Source organism: Python bivittatus, unplaced genomic scaffold (genome assembly GCF_059951505.1).
Source record: "Python bivittatus isolate LINGU-HERP-01145 unplaced genomic scaffold, Pbiv_v1 ctg000310_np1212, whole genome shotgun sequence".
Classification (NCBI taxonomy): Eukaryota; Metazoa; Chordata; class Lepidosauria; order Squamata; family Pythonidae; genus Python; species Python bivittatus.
In genome coordinates this window covers 1,439,002-1,459,151 of record NW_028277054.1, presented here as the reverse complement: position 1 = coordinate 1,459,151, position 20,150 = coordinate 1,439,002, and the positions used below count along the sequence as shown (strand labels likewise).

General features: G+C 50.2%; 3 protein-coding genes across 4 annotated transcripts; 1 reads left to right on the top strand and 2 right to left on the bottom strand.

Annotated features, from left to right (window-relative positions):
• The first annotated feature begins 207 nt into the window (after positions 1 to 207).
• On the top strand, positions 208 to 8,076 carry LOC103062644 (NTPase KAP family P-loop domain-containing protein 1-like). Of its 2 annotated transcripts, XM_088139757.1 has the most exons (5): positions 208 to 2,323; positions 2,838 to 2,937; positions 3,036 to 3,164; positions 4,800 to 4,920; positions 5,281 to 8,076. In XM_088139757.1, exons 2-5 carry the CDS (start codon positions 2,874 to 2,876, stop codon positions 6,965 to 6,967), a joined length of 2,001 nt encoding a protein of 666 aa, XP_087995883.1. In that variant the 5' UTR covers positions 208 to 2,323; positions 2,838 to 2,873; the 3' UTR covers positions 6,968 to 8,076. The 2 variants fall into 2 exon arrangements, with proteins under 2 accessions (XP_087995883.1, XP_087995882.1); XM_088139756.1 differs by having other exon boundaries at positions 208 to 2,937.
• Positions 8,077 to 8,210: 134 nt separating this feature from the next.
• Positions 8,211 to 9,812, bottom strand: SDHAF1 (succinate dehydrogenase complex assembly factor 1). The gene has a single exon (XM_088139760.1). It carries the CDS (start codon positions 9,732 to 9,734, stop codon positions 9,456 to 9,458), a length of 279 nt encoding a protein of 92 aa, XP_087995886.1. The 5' UTR covers positions 9,735 to 9,812; the 3' UTR covers positions 8,211 to 9,455.
• Positions 9,813 to 10,859: 1,047 nt separating this feature from the next.
• On the bottom strand, positions 10,860 to 18,398 carry TBCB (tubulin folding cofactor B). Its single transcript, XM_088139758.1, has 6 exons — positions 18,187 to 18,398; positions 15,472 to 15,615; positions 14,579 to 14,675; positions 13,826 to 14,017; positions 13,125 to 13,197; positions 10,860 to 11,503 (listed from the first exon to the last, which is right to left on the bottom strand). Exons 1-6 carry the CDS (start codon positions 18,295 to 18,297, stop codon positions 11,386 to 11,388), a joined length of 735 nt encoding a protein of 244 aa, XP_087995884.1. The 5' UTR covers positions 18,298 to 18,398; the 3' UTR covers positions 10,860 to 11,385.
• Positions 18,399 to 20,150: the final 1,752 nt, after the last annotated feature.

Below are 20,150 nucleotides of genomic sequence, written 5' to 3'. Positions count from 1 at the left end.
TGGGGATACACACAAATCACTTCCAACCGAACACTGAGGCACAAGAGGTTCTTTGTAATACAGGGAGACCCAGTGAATTTGAAGTAACAGCAAAACTTTACTGGTTGCGAGGTACATTTGCTCTTTCTCATACACACACACACTTATCCACACTTACCCATGTCCTTCCCAACTAGGCTGCCAGGCACTAGCTAGAGGGATGGAAGCCCCCAAGTCTGGATCCAAAGGTGACTCAGATGACTCAGATGACTCGGAGTGGGCGGGCTTTGGGACCCCTTTTATCCCCAAAAGTCCTTGCTGGGTTGATTTACAAGTTGATGGGATTGGGGTGAGGGCTTCCATGTGCTCAGGCCCAACTTCCTCTTTCTGGTTCAGGTCCTTTGTTTTTTTCCTTAACAACTTGCTTCCTTCTTATCTACCTCCCCGAAGGGATCTCATAGATAAGTTTCCTGGCTTTTGTCCTCTCTGCTTACCTGCCTGCTTCATCTTTAGGTTATGGCAGCTTCAGCCTAGTCTTACACCACTGGCGCAGTGAAAGATCCCTTTTCGTGTTCAGAGTGATGTGATTAGGAACATGGCAAGTTCGCTACTGATTTCTGGCCTTGGTTTCCCCCCTCTTGAAGCACCGTCTCTGGCATTGTCACTTCTGGGTCCCAGGACAGAATTCTACTCCTTTTGTGTCACTGAAGTCAGGTAAATTACACAATGTTGACTTTTCAAAGGAAAGCCACTTGTGATATGTATCTTAATTCTGTTCTGTGGAAACTGGAAGTTATAATAAGATAACACTGCAATTCTCTGGAAACTGGAGATTGTAAAGTGCTTTGAGTCCACCCTATGTCTTCTAGGAGTACCTCTGAGAGAGACTGGATGTTTAGTTTATATTTATATATACACACACACAAAATAGGATAACATCTGTACACTTGGAGTTAACACTACCTCTTCGGAACTGGATCCACCTCTCCAGCAGTCTGTGATGGCCCACCGACCTCCTCGAAGGGATCTCAGGAGAACCCACCTGCCACTGGTGTTTGTCTTCCCTTGAATGTCTCAATCTTCAAGTCATACTCATGGAGGCTGAGAGTCCAGCACACAACTTCTTCCTGAGATGTCTTGATGAAGATTCTCAGTCATCCAGGTGGAATTATCTGGAGGTTGAGTCGTGGCAACTGGACTTCTTTGCTTTTGGTTTGATACATTTCATTGCTTGTTCAAGCAGCTTCTTCAGTCCAGAAAGTTGGTTAGGGGGGACCCATAAATGTCTTCCAGGGTGGCTGCATTCCTCACTAACATGATGCGCTTGTTGAAGGGACAATAGGAGATGTGATTAGTAGAGTCTTTGGGATGTGGATGTCTTGCTCCTAATCCCTCACTTATCCCCAAGTGGGTTGTTAAGTGCTGCCTCCCTGGTGATCTTGTGAAGTGGTCTTAATCTTCCTGGGGACTGATGAAAGAGCAGCATGAAAAATGGGAGACAAGTTGTGAGATGGCCATTCTGCAGCCACTTCAGTTGTAGGTGGTCAGTTGTGAACGCTGGATAAAAGTCCTTGGGTACCTTTTGGGCTGTTGCTATGGTGCCGTGTACAACAGTACAGAAACCCACAATCCTGCAAGGTGGGTTGACACAGATGGGGCGGGGGGGGGAGTGATGGGCCCAAAGTCCCTTCGGGAGCTTCCATGGCCAAGGATGAACTGCAACCTGGTCTCCATGGTGCCAGTCCAACACCTACAGCACCATGCCACACTGGACTAAACCTCACATAAGGCACGCTGACAGTTGTAAGGCCAGTGCAACATGGACGATCTGGATTGAAACTGATGAGGCCAACCCAAGCCTAATAGCCTGGTTCTGTTTGCAATTCTATGGAAATTGGAGATGATTGTAAATTAATCCATTATTTACTAAAGAGGTGCCACTTTCAAGCTGTTTCTTAATTCTGTTCTATGGAAACTGAAAGTTGGCATAAAATTTTAGCATCACAATTCTCTGGAAATTGGAGATCAAAAATTCTTATTACATCTTTGTGGAAATGGGAGAATGTAATAAATCTTTAAGTTGACATCTCTTAACCTAGCTTTCTTTGGAAGATGGCAATCACGCTACGAGAAAATATTAATCATTACATAGGTAGGAGTAAAATTCGAACTTCTCAAGATCTGGTTGGTTGCTAGGATCTCAAACTTTTGATTTCTGCTTTCTCAGTTTGTATATAAAATAGCATCTGTCCCCAACTTTCATGATCTGCAGCGTCTCTTCGACTGAAGCATTAATCCCCAGAACAACCGTTGACAGCATCTCTCAAACTTCAGGGAGGAAAGGGTGAGCATTGTCTTAGCTTCTCAACTTTTCATTCCAGATTTTCTTTAGCCAACTCAATCTGTGGATAGGCAGTTACCAGGAGAGAAAGATCAGCTTGATGAAGCCAAGGTGCCCTCCTTGACCACATGCATTCCGGGTATATTGCATAGTACTACATGGGATGAGAGGGAGGCAACAAACCCCTGATTTTGTGATGAAGATGTTGTTGAGGCTTTGGAACAACAGAGTATTGGGCAAAGCAAGGCCCTTCTATGGAGGTTCTGCAAACCTCAGTGATCTGCCTGGGAGAGAAACTGGATGCAGAGATTTGTGCTGCATTTCTGAAGGCCACCCTGCACTCTGGAACCATCTCTGTTCTAGGCTTGGAGCCTCCTGAGGTCAGAGTAAGCTTCAGGACTTACCAGAAAAAAAGGTCTCCAAGTCTTGGGAGCGGTTGATGGACCATTAAAGGGGTGACAGTTCCATAGCTCAGCTCAGGCCTCTCTTGGAATTTTCCCTCTCTTTCATTTGGCAGAGTCAAGCGGGTGTTGGGCTTGGAAGATTTCTCACCATGGGGAAAGCCATGGCAGAGCAGCTATACCTCAGAGATGAAGGTGCAGTCCCAGGCCAGCAAAGTACGTAATTATTTTCAAGCCACTGTTCGGATGTTACAAATGTAAGTCTACATCAGCTCTTTAATGCCTACTGACTCTTTATTTTTTCCCTTTTACAGAAAAAAGTAATAAATATATTTATTGTGAAGCTCTGGCTAAGACTTTAGAAGATATCACTCCACCCATCACGGTGGGATTTTTTGCCCCATGGGGGAGAAAAAAAAGAAGACTCCTAGATAAAATTGAAGGTAAGCATCAAGGTTCCCACGCAGATCATCAAAAATTATTTAAAAATTGCTGAAAAGTCGAGTGAGGTTTTCAAGAGATGCCAAAGCTCCAAACAGACATGTGGCCCTGCCCCGTTATTGCACAGATTCCCCCCATCAGTGAAAGTGACGTATCTTGAGACCTCAGATAAGACATTTGCAAAGATGGGTTCCAATAACCTGTGTTAGTCTCTGTTTTCCCCTCCATGCAAAACACTTGGCCCTTTTGTTGAGGTCAGGGCCTTTGTAGCAGCAACTCAGGCACACAAGTCAAAATGGGTTGGGGGGGCTGGGCAATAAGCCTGCTGGTCAAGCTGGGCTTCTGGGTAATGCCAGGTATGGACTGGCATGTCGCCCGGAGCAGCCAATTTCCAAAATTCCCACTCAGGGCCTGCTGTCCACCATGGAAAGGCGATGCTGGTCCTTCAAGGGTTCGAGAGTCTTAAAAGGGCTTCTCCAGAGTTCTGGCCAAGAGTGTAGAATGATTCCCGCTTTTAAATTAACATATTGCTTTTTGAGTTAGTAAGGATGCGGTATGTTTGGTTCTTGTGAACAACTTCACAAAAAGCAACTTTAGTTTATCCCATATCTCAGTAATCATGGGTTCTATTTAAATTACTTGAAAATCCCCTTTGAAATCAGTGCAACAATAAGTCAAACTTTCTGATCTTCCATTAATTTCAGTTTGTCTTAGTTGTATTTCATTCTGAACAGAACCCATAAGTTCTAGAAGTAACTCCTTTAGTAAGGCACCATATACGCATACCTTAAATAAGCGTTGTGTGTATAGCAGTATGTTCTACAAATCTTCTCTTCATGTTCCCGATATTTCATTAAGGCATGACAATGTGCTCTCTTTAATATTTATTTTTAAAGACACTTGTCAAAAAAGAGAAAAGCAAAGGAGGAAGTGAGGGGGAAAAGAAGAAAGACTCTTAAATGTTAAGTATTAGATATGAATTTCAGAGACTGAAAAAAAGAGAAAATCATAGGAATTATCTGTCAAATAATAAGTATGATCAAGAATTTCTAATTAATCTGAAGCAGCCCATCCTGAAGCTTATGACCAATCCGACAGACCCTCGTGTTTTAATAAAGCAAGTTTTAAAAAAGGCAAACTCTGAATGTGGCAGCGGTTTATGGGTAGAATGATAGTCTGTAAGTCCTTTCACCTTTTTCTTTCATCTTTTCTATTTTGATTACGCATTTGTTATACTGTTTTTTATATTGTGTTGTGAGCTGCCCAGAGTCATTCTGGAGTTGTGCAGCGCCTAAACCGAATAAACAGAGAAACAAATCGATCAATAAGAGAAAGTGTTCTGAATCTAGTAGCCTAAATCCTCCTGTTTAGCGCTGGCAGGCTGAGTCTGCGATAAATTAAACTAGTTGTGATTGTCAAGGAAAAGCAACGTTGACTCAAGAGGAAAGGATCTTTTAAATCATGGTAAATCTGGGGATTTTCAGGCCATAATGAAACATTTTCTGGAATCTCTCTGGAGATTCTTTTCACGATTGGTGAGAGGTCTCCTTATTGTGACTACGTGAAGATTTTTCCAGTAACCTGTGGCATTCAGTATATCGAAACTAAAACATGTAATTTGTACATCTTGCTTGTAGGACACCTGAAAGAGAGTCAAAATTATACTGGAAGAGAAAAAGCAAGCAGCATTCGTAGCATGCTTTCACTCTTTTTTCGTATAATGTTTTTCCAACCACTAAAACCGGAGGAAGAAGCCAGGTACTGTATATATATTTGGTTCTCATTAAAGCTTTAAAAGTAATTCTGTCAGAGGACAACCTTGTTGCGAGTTACTTCAAGTTAGGCAGCACAACGTTAAACCTGGCCTAGCCCCGGAAAAGCCAGGCAGGGCCAGATCTGGTTAATTCTTGGAGGGGAGCCCACCAGGATCATAAGCTAGCCTGGGAGCTTGAAACCCCTCCCGGAAGAAGCCAGTGGGCACCTCTTTGGCCTTATGGCCAAGACAGTTGCCCCGACTTACCCTTGAAGTCACTGTTTATTGTTTATTTTGTGAATGAGGACTGTAAGGTTAAAAAATTAAGAAGTGAAGTGATTCATACTTTTCCATTCTTCTTCCAGACAAAAAAAAACATCTAAAAACGGTGTCCGGTATGTCTTCATCGGCTTCAATGCCTGGGAATACGTGGGCTGTGACTATACTTGGGCCGGCATCGTTACGACGTTGTTGGATGAAATTGAAGTACATCATAAATGGTGCCTTGCAGCTTTTCGATACTTTGGTACCGATTTCAAGGAAACGTCTAATGGAAAAAAATGGACTTTAAAGACATGGGGTAGCATATTCTTTGGGGGCTCTGTGTTTGTATACCTTTTGTTAATTCCCCTTATTTCCTCGCTGTCAGAGGTGGCTCCAATCTCATTAGCTGGCGGCGCCTTAGCTTCTATTCTTGTTCCTTTCCTTCCTATATTGAAAAACTTTATTTTCACAATGAAAAAGAATATGCAGAAAGAAATGAATAGAAAGGATCTTAGCACCCAGCTGGGCTTCATGCACTCTGTAAAAAAAGAGGTTGAAACCATGATCAAGTTCTTAAAGGTTTTGGAGTTTCATGAGGAAAATGAGATCCGGGTGGTCCTAAGAATCACCAATTTGGACTTATGTACTCCGGACAAGGTAGTGTCTGTTCTGGATGCCATCAGGATCCTCCTCTCTGACCCCACAGCTCCATTCATCTCCATCTTGGCTGCGGACCCAAGCATCCTTGTAAGATGTATTCAGAAGTCCAGTAACACCTGGAGAAACGGCTATTTATACCTGGACCGGATCGTGTCCCTGCAGTTCTCCCTGCCACCAATGAACCATATGGAGAAGCAGAAGCTGCTCTCCAAAGCCCTTAAAATCAAGCGTCAAGAAGTTTGCACCACCGTGCGCGTTGACGTGGAGGGGAATGAAAATGAAGCTAAGAACGGTTCCATGGAAAGTCCAGGCGTTAGGCTTTTAAAGAGTAAGGAAGACATGAGCAAAGTGGTATCAGCTGAAGAGACTGGCAGGAACAATAAGATTGCTGACTTGAGAAGGTTAGTATATGAAAAATTAAAGGATAGTGATTATCTCCCAGGGAATTATGTGGAAATGAATCGGGTGGTAAATACAGCGATGACCATCCAGTACATGCTGGAGTTTGGATATGAATTTGACTCCAATTTGAGGGAAATGTACAAAGAAGAGTTGAATGGTGTCATGATAGATTGGGTGATCCTGGCCAACTCTTGGCCCTGCCACTTGAGCTGGCTTTTGCAGTGCGAGGAAGACAAGCGGCAAAGAGCCTCCCCGCATGAGAAAGGGGGAGCCAGTGAAGACAGCCAAGAGGCCGCTACTGATGACAGTAACAGTCTTTTCAGTATTTACCAGGAAAACCATAATTTAGATAAGTTTAAGATTCGGGAAGCCAGTCAAAACAGCAACAGCGGAGACGGCCAAAGGGCAGCTACTAGTGATGATAAGAGTCTTCTCAGTATTTACCAGGAAAACCGTAATAATTTAGATAAGATTAAGGAAAAGATTCAGGAACTTCTGGAACTGGATCAAGATCCTGACCTCTTTGAAAACATGCTGAAGGAAAATAAAAGGTATTTTACAGCAAAGGGGGCCGAGTCTATTCCCAATCTGCTCATTAATCTGGATTTCTCCTTGAAAAGGAAGTTTGAGTTGCTGGAAGATCTGCACAATACTTACAGGAGACAAAATGAACAAAATTTGGACCCTCCTAATTCCCCAGATGGGGAACCAAGAACTAACAAGTGAAATACAAGGCTTTTTACAGGTAATCCTCACTTTACAGCACTAGTTGGGACCAGAAACTCTGACATTAAGCGACATGGTTGTAATGTGACCACACCACTGCGACAGCAGTTCTGGCAGCCCTGGTTGCCATCGTTAAGTGAGGACCTCATGTGATCCCGACTTGTGACTTCCTGCTGGCTTCCCTTTTGGCTTTGCTTGTGGGAAACCAGCAGGGAAGGACAAAAATAACGGCCACGTGCATGCCGGTTGCCAAGTGCCCCAACTGTAATCCCATGACGACAGGGACACTGCACCACCGTTACTATGAGGAGCAGTTGTAACTACCCCTCCTTCAGTGCTGTCATAAGTTTGAACAGTTGCTGAACAAGTGGTCGTTAAACCACACTATGACATTAATGTAGTAACGTCACCTGTTGCTACACCAGTGTAATGCAAAATGTATTTACTATAATTCTAGTGACCCAGTATCTACTTGTCTATATATACACTAAGAGAATTTACTGCAGGTGTACTACCAGCATTAGGTGATCCAAACCTTTGCTTTTACCCTGTTTTTAAGAGCCAAAATAATCAGGTACTGCACAGCTTGGGAACGCTTGCCTGGCCGTTACAATCCCAGGGCTTCCTATGCCCTCCCCTTGTACCCCAGTTCTCCAGCCCCTGGAGACCCCCCCGGCCTTTGCTCTGCTGCCATCTGTAGTCCAGGGCTGCGTCCTCCTTTCTGGGGCTTCTTTGCAGGGCCCTCCTCTGGGCCGCATGTCTCTTCCTGCCCCGGTGGCGGATGGCCTGGCTCCTGGCTCTGCCAGCGAGGTTTCCTCTGCTGCGCACCCCGTCCAGTCGCCTCTGACTCTAGCAGCATCTCCTGCCGAACCTGGAAGACCCCCTCCTTTTTTTGTCTACCTCCGCTGCCTCCTTCTTCTAGATCTTTCCTTCACACCCTACACACCAGCTTGCAGGCAGTTCTCAGGAGTTCAGACGTTTTGTTTCCCCTCCTCTGTAACTGCCTCTATGTATGAGCTGGTCCCCCGAGAGTCAGGCCACCCAGGAGAAAAAACTTGTGATAATCAGTCTTGCGATTTAGCTAAAAGCAGGCAGGCGCTTGGGGTCCTCAGCCAGCACGAACAGGAAAATAAGCAACAGCGTTCACTGCCGGAGCTTACAACAATCGCCCGAGAATGGTTAACTTTAGATGGGGGAACCAAGCTTATTCAAGACAACAGGTAGGTTAAAACAACGTCAGCCATCATTTTAAGCCCTTTTAATTAAAGGCTCCATTGCGTAAATAAATGTGATTTCATTTTATCCCCCCACCCAATAATTTCTTTTTTGTATCGGTTTTAATGAATTAATCCAATCTGTAAGCATAACCTGATCACACGGTCTGCCATTGTCGCTAATTAACTGTAATTGTAATGTAACCAATGAAAATCACATCATCTTTGCGTAAGTTGATAAAGCGGGCTTGTAACCCCACCCTCTTCAAGTCTCTGCATTTTGGCCTCCAGTCAATAAATCAGTTTGTGCCTTTAACGCGACTGTGTCTTGGTCTTAAATGGGCCCCTAAGGGAGACGCTTCTCCTTCCACGCCAAGAAAACCCACGCTGGGCGGGCAGGTGAACTGCTAGCGTGCGTCCCCCTGGGCGGGCTTGGCTTTGACTTCCCACGGACGGACGGACGGACGGCACTGCCCGCTGTAGTGAGATCCGTGGCCGCGTGACACGCAGGCCGCAGTTCGGTCTTAACGATTAGCAACGTGTGGCGGGTCCGGGTCAAGTGCCATAGAAGCAGAAGCAAAGTCCGCTGAACGATGGGCGGATTCATCCCAGGACCGCCTTCAAACTGGCTTATCTCTGCCCGGGGGGACACGGCAGCCTCTCCGCGTTGAGACCCCGAAGCCCCACAGGGGAACTCCTGATTCTGTGCTGAGCGCGCGGCGGTGAAACTCGCAGGGAGCTCCCCCGTCACAGCCTGCCTGCCTGCCTGCCGGGCAGCGGAGCCGCTGCGCGCGCCAGCAGCGGGACTTCTGCTTCTCCTCCGACGGCCTCCCTCCTTCTGACGACGGAAAAGCAACGAGCGGAGACTCGAAGGGCGCTCCGCAGAAAAGAGCCGTCAGGAGCGCGGGCCCCGGCTGCAGCCGTGCCAAGGGCGGGAGCGCGTCGGGGCCGGTCTTCTTCCCTCGCGGCCCCGCCGTGCGGGCGCTCCTGGGCGGGGAGAGGCGAGGCGAGGCGAGGCGAGGCGGGGGAGCTCCTGCGGAGGGGCCTCCGCGGCCCCGGCGGCAGCTTCAGAGCCTCCCCGGCGCGCGCAACCCGCGACCCCGGACCGAGCTCTCGGCCGCCGCCTCCCCAGGCCTCCCCGGGGACGGGTCTGCGGAGCGGCGGCGCCCTCCTGGCCCGGCCGCCGCCGCGGCCTCCTCCGGGGGTCCTGCCGCGAACGAGGAGGAGTCGGGGCCCTGCCGCGCCCGTCCGCCGAAGGCCACGGCCGCCCCCGCTCACGGCCGCGCCGCCCCGTCCCCGTCGCCGTCGCCGTCCGGCCTGGCGCGGGCGAAGACGCCCATGCGCGTGGCGTGCCCGTCCCGCAGCTGCGCCAGCTGCCGCTGCCCGCGGCGCAGCAGGTGCTCGATGCGCAGCACGTCGGTCCGCGGGATCCGGGCGCCCCGGCGGAACTCGGCCTGCACGCGCGGCAGGAAGCCCGGCTTGCCCCGGCACGCCCGGAGGAACTGCCGGTAGAGGCCGAGCACCTCGCGCTGCAGCCGGCTGTGCCCGCCCATGGCGCCCGGCAGCGCTTCTCGGGGCCGGCTCCTTTAAGACGCGGCTGGCCGGGCGTCCCGGGAGCTGGAGTCCACCCCTCTTAAAGGGGCCGGGCTGGCGGAGCGCCGGGCGGGGCACGCGCAGAGGCGCGGCAGGAAGTCGGGCGCGTATCGGGAAGAAGCGCGGTCCTCGGTTCCCCGTGAAGTGAAAGCACCCCCCACGGAAACCAGCGCGGGTTCAAAGCAAGGTCGTTCCTGGAAAGAGCGAGCAGCTCTGGAAGCACAGCTGGAACTGCGCGCCGCGCGCACCACGCTGAGTTTGCCTCCCTCCCATCCACCCCGTCCGTCTTGGACTCTCTTGCGCACGCCGAAGAGGTTCTCAGGTTCCCACGTGGGCGCCCCTGGGCATTCCCGAGGGCCAGACGATAGCGCATCTGCGCCCACTCCCGCAAGGGCAGAAACGGAGCAAGCGAGCCAGCAGCGCCAGCGATTCACGGCGAGGATGCTGAACGTCGGCCAAAGGCACCCGCGCTGCTTCCGGCACCCCTGGCAGAGAGGCTCCAGCCAGAGCCCCTGCGCTCCTGTCCAGATTACTACTCTGGATTCACGACGGTGATCGATCGGTTGATTGATTAGGTGGGCTGCTGCGGAAACTCTGCGGCTCTTTCGTGGTTCCTTAAAGCGATCTTGATAGGGTTAGGGCAGTGTTTCCCAACCTTGGCGACTTTAAGAGCTCTGGACTACAACTCCCTGAATTCCCCAGCCAGCATGCTGGCTGGGGAATTCTGGGAGTTGAAGTCCATACATCTTAAAGTCGCCAAGGTTGAGAAACACTGGGTTAGGGAAAGGGGGAAGCTGGCCAGCACACAAAACAGGGGCTGAGCACCGGCCGTAAAACGCCCCACCCCCCACCAGATAGACCAATAGCCTTGGGAAGCGAGGTCCACAACCTGGCCACCTCATCCCACAGATGACCGTTTCCCCTCCCTTGCGTTATGACATCATCATCGCTCACATGATGTCATTGTGGGTTGCACCGCCGGTGCCTTGGCTGGGCTGAAGACGGCATGTCTGAAAAGCGCCTGCCCGTTTTTCCTTGCCTCGGGAGAGAAAACAAAGCACACACAGAAGCGCTCTTCTCCGGAATGTGTTTGACCCCCCCCAAACTTTAATTTGTAATTGTCACACAGCATCTGCCAGCAGCACAAAAACAAAACGTAACTGAACAACAAAAACCCACAAGGAAGGAAGAAAAGCACAGTCATCGAAAGGATCCAGTTTAAATTTCGTTTTGCTTTTAAAACCGGAACTGCACATACATCGGTCCTGAGCCCCTCCTTCCAACATCAGCTCCCACTCACGGTCACGGGAGCCCCGGGAGGCGCCGCGGTCATCGCCCTCCCCAAACTGCTACCGCGCTCAAAGACATTCCGGCCCTCTGTCACCGACCTGGGGGGCGCATGGGAAAATTGAGGGACGTGGCATCTTCACTGAACAGAGACAACCAGGGAAGGGGAAAAACAACCAACACGTCGAAACACACAGTTCTTGCGTTTCCCTCGAGCGACCCCCGGCTCGGGGTCAGAGGGCAGCGCCGCGCTGCGGAAACAGCCGTGGCCGAGGGGCTGCGCTGGCGACCCTCCCCGCTTCCTCCCTTCCCTCCGCCGCGCCGTCACATTTCATCGTCCAGCCCATAGTCCTCTTCCGGGAAGTCCCCCATGGTGACGTACTGAGGCTTCACAAAGGCTCCGTACTTCGGCTGGCACTCAAAGTATCGCTTGCCGCTGATGCTGTCCGGGAAAGGAAGGAAAACCGAGTGACCCCATCTGCGCGCTCCAGCCCCGCCTGGGTTCGCAGGCAGCAGCGGGTGGAGGGTTTGGTGGGCAGGGGGCTTTGGGGCCTGGCGGTTATGGGAGTGTGCCATCCTCGGTGCTGGATGGGGTGGTGCTGCCCCAGACAGACCCGGTGGGCGATTTGGGGGTTCTCCCGGACCCACAACTCCTGCTCGAGGAGCAGGTGGCAGTCGTGGCCAGGAGGGCCCTTGTGCAGCTTTGGGTTGTGCACCAGTTGTGCCCATTCCTGGATCGGGAGGCTCTGCTCACGGTCACCCATGCCCTAGTCACCTCCAGATTGGATTACTGTAATGTGCTCTACATGGGGCTGCCCTTGAAGAGTATCTGGAAGCTTCAGCTGGTGCAGAGTGCAGCAGCATGGGCACTTATGGGTGCTTCCACAACAGCACATTACACCTCTGCTCCACGAGCTGCGTTAGTTGCCAGTTTGCTTCTGAGTCCAATCCAAGGTGCTGGTTTTAACCGTTAAAGCCCTTCATGGCATGGGACTGGGCTGTCTGAGGGACCACGTCTTTGCAATTACATCCTCCCGTCCCATTAGATCTGGCAAAGAGGGCATGCTTCGGGTCCTGTCTGCCAGGGACTTAAACTTGGCAGGTCCCAGGAGGTGGGCCTTTTCTCCCGAGGTGCCCACCTTATGGAACATTCTCCCCCCCGCCCCAAAGTGAGGTTAGCTCCATCCTTGTTAGTGTTCAGAAGTCACTCAAGACCTGGCAACGTCCTCAGGCCTGGGACTCGCAGGGGATCGGGGATATTTTTAGATGGCTCTAGCACTGTGTTTAATCTACTCTCTCCTGTACATGATGGTTGTTTTTTTAATAAGGACTGTTTTTTAATAATTGTTTCTATATATTTATTGTTCTATTTTAATGGTTGTACACCACCCAGAGTCGCTGTGTGAGATGAGCAGCCATATAAATTTACTAAATAAATATTTACAGGAATATACTAAATATACTTTATATAAATACATAAAAGTATACTAAATATACTAAAACTCTTTTTAAATAAATAAATACCTGGTTTTTCTTCCCTTTTTTTCCTTTTTTGTACTGGTTTATTGTTTTTTTTATTGTCATTAGCCGCCCAGAGTTGCGTGCCTCAAGATGAGCCTTTAAATCTTTTTGAATACATAAATACGCGGAAGTTCTAAAAATAATTAAGCAGGATGTACGCAGCGCTGAGGGCACTTATGTTAAAATTAGGGAAATTAGCTTGATTTGCATAAACCTGCCGTCATTTCTCTTTTGCATGAGAACTTTGGGGTTTGGCTTGCTTTCAGACAAGAGCAAGAAAGTATGGAGGGGTATTAGCATTCTGCTCCTAACAGTGGAAACATTCAGTTTCCTCTTTGTTTTCTGCCAGCATCCAACACGATCTTTCAGGTGGATCCTTCACCATAATAATGGCTAGAACCACAGTTATGTTTAACTAAATGTGAGCATCTCAGCCAAATTCTGTACTACAGACCACATTCTTCATAGCCAGAAACTCAGGACACTCAGAGAGGCGGACTGTGGACAACCATAAGGCCTAAAGGGGTGGGGGGGAGATTTACCTGCCATCATGTTTCCCCAGAGGCTCATCATACTTGATGCCAATCCAGTAGCCAGGCTTGAATTCTGTTGAACCTATGAAAAACCAAGTCATAGAGGTTATATAGCCTACCCCTGTGCACACTGTTTCAGACAGCAAGTTGAAGCCGGCTAACTAAAAAAAGCAGCTGACATTTCATTGCAGTGTTTCTCAGCCTTGCCCGCTGGAAGACGGGTGGCTTTATTGGAAACTCAAAGCAGCCCAACAGAGTCAGAGTTCTGTTAGAACTGTGCTTCAGGAGCAAGCCAGAGGCGGAGATCTAGCTGGACCGAGATCTGCTTTCTGAATTCCACTGATCTCCTTGAGGTAATCCTCTAAGAGCACAACACTATGGGAGCTCCCTGTATCCCTGCTGAGATCCCGCCCACCACACAAAGCAGGGGCGAGATGGGAGGCCTTTTCTGCAGTGGCCCCCAGGATTCGGAACCCCCTTCCCCCAGAGACTCCTGCGGCGCCCTCCTCCTCCTCGGCCCTTTACAAAGAGGCGGAAACAACTTTACTTCGCCATGCTTCTCACCCAATTTGCTTATGGGTGTTCACTTTGGGGTGAGCTGATTTGTTTTAATAATTTTTTTTATATCTTTGCTTTGTGGTATGCTGTCCAGAGCCTTCGGACAGAGACAGGCTACAGACATTGGAAATAAAAGTAAAATAAATACTCACCAACGTACATCACCGTCCCCCGTTTGTTGGGCTGCCCTGACGCCCGCACTTCACACCTGGCCCCCACGGAAATGGCCTCTGCCAGGGCCTTCTCCTCCATCAGCTTCTGCTCTAACTCTGCCTCCTTCTTCATAATTTCTTCCTTATTGTACTGGCCCAACTTACTGCGTTTCATGAATGAGCGGGCTGTGTCTGTGGGGCAGAGCCAGCGGCTTAAAAGATGCTTTTCTTCCTAGCCTGGATTCATACTGACTCAAAAAAGCTAATATCACTCCATTGGTAAGTTTTTAAAAACTCCATCTTCCTAAAAGCATCCACCTTATAGGAGCGGGAAAGGAAGAAATCAAATGGGCCATCTTTTTCCACGCTTTCTGGTTCTCTCCAGCAGGACAGGAGGTGAGCCCAACAGCTTTTCATATTTGTATTCTTAAGAAATATGTTGATTTCTTTCAATGAAGGGAAAATGAAGTCAGCTCTAAGGCTGATGTGCTCTCCCTCCTGCCCCAATTTTGCCAGCCAGCCAGAAAATGGAAGGGATGCAGGCCTTCCACATCTTCTGGCCCACCTTGATTTTCTAAGAGGCTAAATGGATTCCAGAGCCTGATCAGCAAGACGACCTTTTCCTGGACAAGAGAAATGCAAATAATCGTATCGCGTGGGCTGTATGACTGTGCCCTCAAGACACCATTTCTGCAATAAGGTAGCTTCTGCTGCTCACACACCCCTCATCTGGGACGTGCCTTCTGTTCCTACCTGCTCGCTTGTCGTATTCGGAATCAGAAATCTGGAACTTCTCCACCCTGGACACATCTTCATATTCCCCAATCGTTGCGCCGCTTCTGTCAATGACCTATGGGCCCAAAGAAAGCATCCACTTCGTGTCACTGGTGACTTCCAGTTCAGAGGCAGAGCTGCGGTTTTCTTCAGTTAAGAAAAGGCAGTGAAAGTGTCCCATTATCTTGATCATAACTAACTTCCTCTGCAATGGATTTGGCTTATTTCCCCCCTAAACCTAAGGATTAACATTATTCATAAAACTCAGCGACTCATTTACTGAATGTGTTGTTAACTGTTGCTAATACTGTCTAGGTCTGCTGTCCCACAAATGTACCTGACACTTTATTAAACAAGATAAGTAGTTTCCAGCCCCAAGGAACTTATACTGACCCAAGTTTTTGATATGGGGGGAGTGATTCCTCACCTCCCGAGAACCTCTGAGGAAAAGCGTAACTCCAACATACTGCTCTGCAACCAACCCTAACTAAGTAGCTGAAGTGCCAGCTTCTTCTTGGCCTGGGGCTCTGCTTTACTTTTCTTGCATCTATTTCATGTTGCAAAACCCTCAGGGCAGAAACACTTATTTCTTATAAAGTGCCATCTACACAGAGGAAGTGATAGAATAACAATGAGGCAAGGGGACCAGCAGCATTCAAACCTCTCGAAGATGCTCAGGCATGGAGAAGATCAAGGGGTAGCCTACGTTTGTAATAACTGAAGAGGTGTTTAACAGGGCTTCTCCTGAGCCTGGAGATCTTTGCACCATCCAGTCCTCAAGAGTACCACTGCGACAATTAAAAAGTTGTTGGTTATAGGGAGAGCCTCAGTCGGGCTCCTACTGGCAAGGAAAGAGCCAGCTCCACACTCACATGGATTCGGTATCCATCATCAATTGGGTAAGAGCCCAGCAAGGCCTCATCGCGGTCCAGCTTCATCACAAATTTGTCATCTGGGGTATAGAGTTCAAGTTCCATGCACGAGGCTGGGCTTCCGACAACTAGTTCCAGCTTACACTAGCGAGAGAAAAAGTCGATCAGGAGGAGGAACATTTCTCACAGGTTAACACGCAACACAACCGCTCACCCTCTTTGCCCTTAACAGTAGCAGTGGCTAAACACCCTCCATACAGGTCAAATATGAGCCAGAGAGTGGGGCCAATCGGTCCAGCAAACAATTCAACGTGGAGGCAACAAACCTGGGAGCGAGGAAAGAGAAATCTCGCGGCCATCCCTAATCACAACCTGAGGTTCAGGAGGAACAGCTAAAGCAGCGCTTGTGACAACAGGACCAGCATGTTCAGCACTTTGATGGGGCAGAAATTTGGGCACTGGTCTGCTCCTTGACTCGTTCTACTGAATGGCCGGCCCCTTTCAGTTATCTGGGAACTTTCTAAAACTGAATCGTTTCAGAAGCCTTTCCTTGAGTCTATGCTTCATGCCACCTTACTTTTTCTTTCTGACTTATTCTTTGGGGCGTTTTTGGGGTGTGTGTCCATGTTTCTACATGCAGGCTCATGGGGTTATTGCTTTTCTTTTTATGTTTTGATTGGGTTTAACCTCAGGGTGGATGTTTTAATTTTTGTTGAACTAGCCTGTAAACCACCAAGAGTTGTTTGAGTATGTTGAGGTAGAGGTGTTACAAATAAGTAGCTAAAATAAATAAATAAAAATGGCTCTCCCAAGCACCAAATCCTGGTTAATTCCAAATTCCCTGAGCCACAAGCAAGCTGTTCTTCGGATGCATTCTGGGCAACCCTCAGCACGCGCTGCCAAAGGGTGGTTCAGTGCTAACAAAGGCAGAATGGAGAGAGGAGGATTGGCCAACATCATTCTTAACATTTCCTACTAATTTCTTGCCACCAGAATTAAAGAAGATGCTGAAGAGGGAAAACAAAAGCCAGCATTTGGCACAGGGCCATAAGCTGGAACCATGGGAAGAGGGCAGAGCACAAGGCTGAGTGGCAGATTTACCCAGCTGGGCACTAAATGCCAGCTGCCAGGCTGCAGTTAATCCCCGTCAGGATGTACAATGCACAGAAGGATCCTCTATTGATCAGAGGCCTGTCTAGCCGACTACAGCTCAAAATCGAGGTAAAAGGTACCTATCAAGGTGGCCTGCAAAATCTAAAGAGCTTCTTATCTCTCTGAAGCTGGAAACAGAAGAAGCCAGGTTCAGTGGGAGGTGGCTGGGTGGCAGAAAACAGCCGCTTTGCCAGCAGAACCAGGCAGAGGATCAAAGAGTGCCATCTGTGGAGAACTCTGTGTGTGTGCATGCGCCATGCATTTATAACAACTGGGATGATCTGGAGCGCACAATCTGCAATTCAAAATCTGCTATGAAGCACAAGCTCCAGGGAATAATTTCACTTTCTGCAAGGGATTCTCCCTAGGCATGGAAATCTCTCTGTCCCAGGCAGAGCCCCCCAAAAGCTGAAAGAGGTTTGCATTTTTAGGGTGCTTTTAATCCTTGGATAAAACAAGCACGCCCACTGCAGTTTGGCTGCCATGATGGATATCTTGAGAAGGCAGCAAAGTGGCACAGGGACGTTTCTGCCGTCGCAGGTCCCCGAGCAGCAGCAATGGGCCTGCAGCGAGAGGCACACAGTGGCACCCAAGAGTTGGCAGAGCTCTTCAAATTGGGGGGGGCTCTGCTGTATTTTAAAGCCCTTTGGCATGAACTTTTTAGCAAAGCATTCCTTTATTTAGCTGTCGCCACAGCAGCCCACAATCCAGTACGGAAAGCCAGAAGTGGGCAGTCGATGCCCAAATCCTAGAATCCCAGAATATATGAGTGGGAGGGCACCTGAGAGGTCATCTTCTGATGAGGCAACAGGTCAGATGTTCATTCCTTCAGCATGCGGTGGGTTCTTCCTTGGGGCCAGATGGGGGGCTCCCTTAAGTGGGAGAGTCCTCATCAACAGAGCAGCAATTCTGCTCAAACCTTCCTCTCACGCTCATGCTGGATCTGGGAGGTCTGTAGCTCCCATCATCCCCAGCCGGCATGGCCAGTGGAGCTCTGGGCCCACACATCTGGAGGGTACCTGCGGCATTTTAATTTACTGATAGATGTACTCGTAAATTAAGTCTTATATGTAACCGAGGCCTGAATGTAGAGATATACTGTTCTGGGCTGCGATCCCGTTTCTGCTTGCCTTACAGAATATTAAAAATTACACACACACACACACACACACACAGGCGGCTTCCGCGTCATTCTTCCCAACCACGACAGCCCTGCAAGGTAGGCTGGGCGGGGGAGGAGTGGCCCTGAGTCCCCGCCCCCCGGGAGCTTCCAAGGGCGAGGGGGGATTTGGGGTCTCCCCATTCCCAGCCGGGCATCTTCCCGCTAGGGACTCCCACACCCATAAGCCACGCCGGCAGGGCACGATGGGGGCGTGGCAAGCGCGCCCGCAGCCGCTGAGGCGGATGGGAGTTGTAGTGCAGTCCCCCCCGGGCGCTCCCCCGCGGCGGACTCCCCCGCCCATCGGGCGCGCGCGGCTGGGCAGGGCGGGCGTCGCCAGCCCCGCGCGGCGGAGGCGACGGAGGAGGCCGCCGGCCCGCCGGGAGTCCGGCCCGCCGCCCTACCTTGAACTCGGCGATGGTGAGCCCCCGGGCATATCTCTTCAGGGCCCGGAAGGAGTTGAGGCTGCTGCTGATGGAGACCGACACCACCGCGGGGGTCCCGGTCACGCTCATCCCGGCCGCCGCTGCCGCCGCCGCCGCCTCCACGCCTCAGGCCCCTTCCCGGGCCGCTCCCTCCGGCCAGCCAATCAGCGGCCCGCCGCGCGCCCGAGCGGCCAATCGCCCCCCGCTCGCCGCTTCTGCCCCGCCCCCGCCTGCGCCCTGCGCGGCCCGGCCTTTCTTTCTCCTGCGGAGTTCGGGCCCTCGGCCCCGCCTCCCCTCATCCGCCCTCGAAGCCCGTGCGGGCGGCCCGCCAATCGGAAGCCGCGATGCGTCTCGCGGGAGCGGAGGCGGCCACTGGCGAGGCGCGATGGAGAGGGGCGGGCAGGGCTGAAGCGGCGGGGCGGGGCGGGCAGGCGGCGGAGAGGGCCGGGCGCAAAGCGTGCGCTGGGGCAGGGTTGGGGTGGCGGCGGGGTGCCGGAGGGCTTGCGCCCCGGGAGCAAACTGAGAGCTAAATGCAGACCCATCACCGCTTTCCCTGTTGGGTGCACTGCACTATGCACTGTTATGCATGGCGAATAAAAGGATTATATAAATCCGTTCCAACCTTGGCAACGTTAAGACGTGTGGACTTCAACTGGCTAGGGAATTCTGGGAGTTGAAGTCCACACGTCTTACCGTTGTCAAGGTTGAGAAACACTGATAGAAATGACGTTCTAGGAGAGTATTTTGTTTAACCCCCAAGGTTATGACGATCATTACGTCTGAATGTTTACGGCATTTTCTCAGAGCCAAAATCTTGTTCGTTCAGACATGCCGCACCTGACCGCCCCTTCTAATCACAGTAGTGTGAAGGCGGGAGGCTGCCCTTTGTGGTAGCTGGCGGTCCTTCTTTTTCCTTGTCCCTCCTCATCCTTTTTCCTTTTATGTCCTGTCTGAGCATCAAGAGGCAGTTTCTCTTTCTACAGACCTTTTAGCCGCTTTGGGGGCTTTTGTGGCGTTTTCATAAGGGGGAGAGAGGAAGGACGGTCATCAGATTTGCGGGCAACCCAGTGTCGAGGGTAGGACAAGAACCAACAGGTGGAACATGACAGAGGGAGACCTGAACTCAAAATAAGGGGGACTTTCCTGACGGGGAGAGCCACGGAGCAGCGGATCAGCCTGCCTCCTGGAGTGGTGGGGCTCCATCAAGAAAAGTTTTCAAGTAGAGGGGGACTGCCATTTGTTGTGGGATGACAGGAAAATTCCTACTCTAGGCAGCGGGTCGGACTAGAAGACCTCCAAAGACCCTTAAGGTTCGATGCTTCTATGAAATGAATCCATACAGAGATTCCACCACCTGCAGAGAAAGCAAACTCCACTATCGGGAGCTCAAACACCACCACCTCTCCTTCCCCCAACCTGACATGCTCCAAACGGGTTGGACATAACTCCCATAATTCCCCGGGCAACATCTTGAATCATACCCATTTCTCAGACCTATTGTTCTTTGGCAGGTCTAAACTGAGGAAAAGCATTTCTTCAATTTGTTGGTTGAATTAACTGATTAAAAGAAATTGTTACTCCAGATTAATCAGGCAGCAGAATTCAAGGTATTTTTAATATCAAGGCCTGTCACAAGTTCCAGGCTACATCCGGCCTCTTATACCGCCCAAAGGTTTCTTCCATCAGATGACTCTGCGAGAGTCTGCAAAGGGGCGAGTGACATCACGAGCATCATAACGTCATCTAACGAAGGGCACGAAGCATTAGTAGCCTGATGGAGCAGAGATCATTTGCATCACTGATGTGATGATGCCATGAAGTACTTGACATCAGCATGGCTCCTACCACAGGCGCAGGATGACCCAACTAAGCTTCTGAGCCCCTTGTCCGTCCACCAGTCCTCTGTCCTGTAGGGATGGTGCCCTTCTTCCTCTTCCCACCCT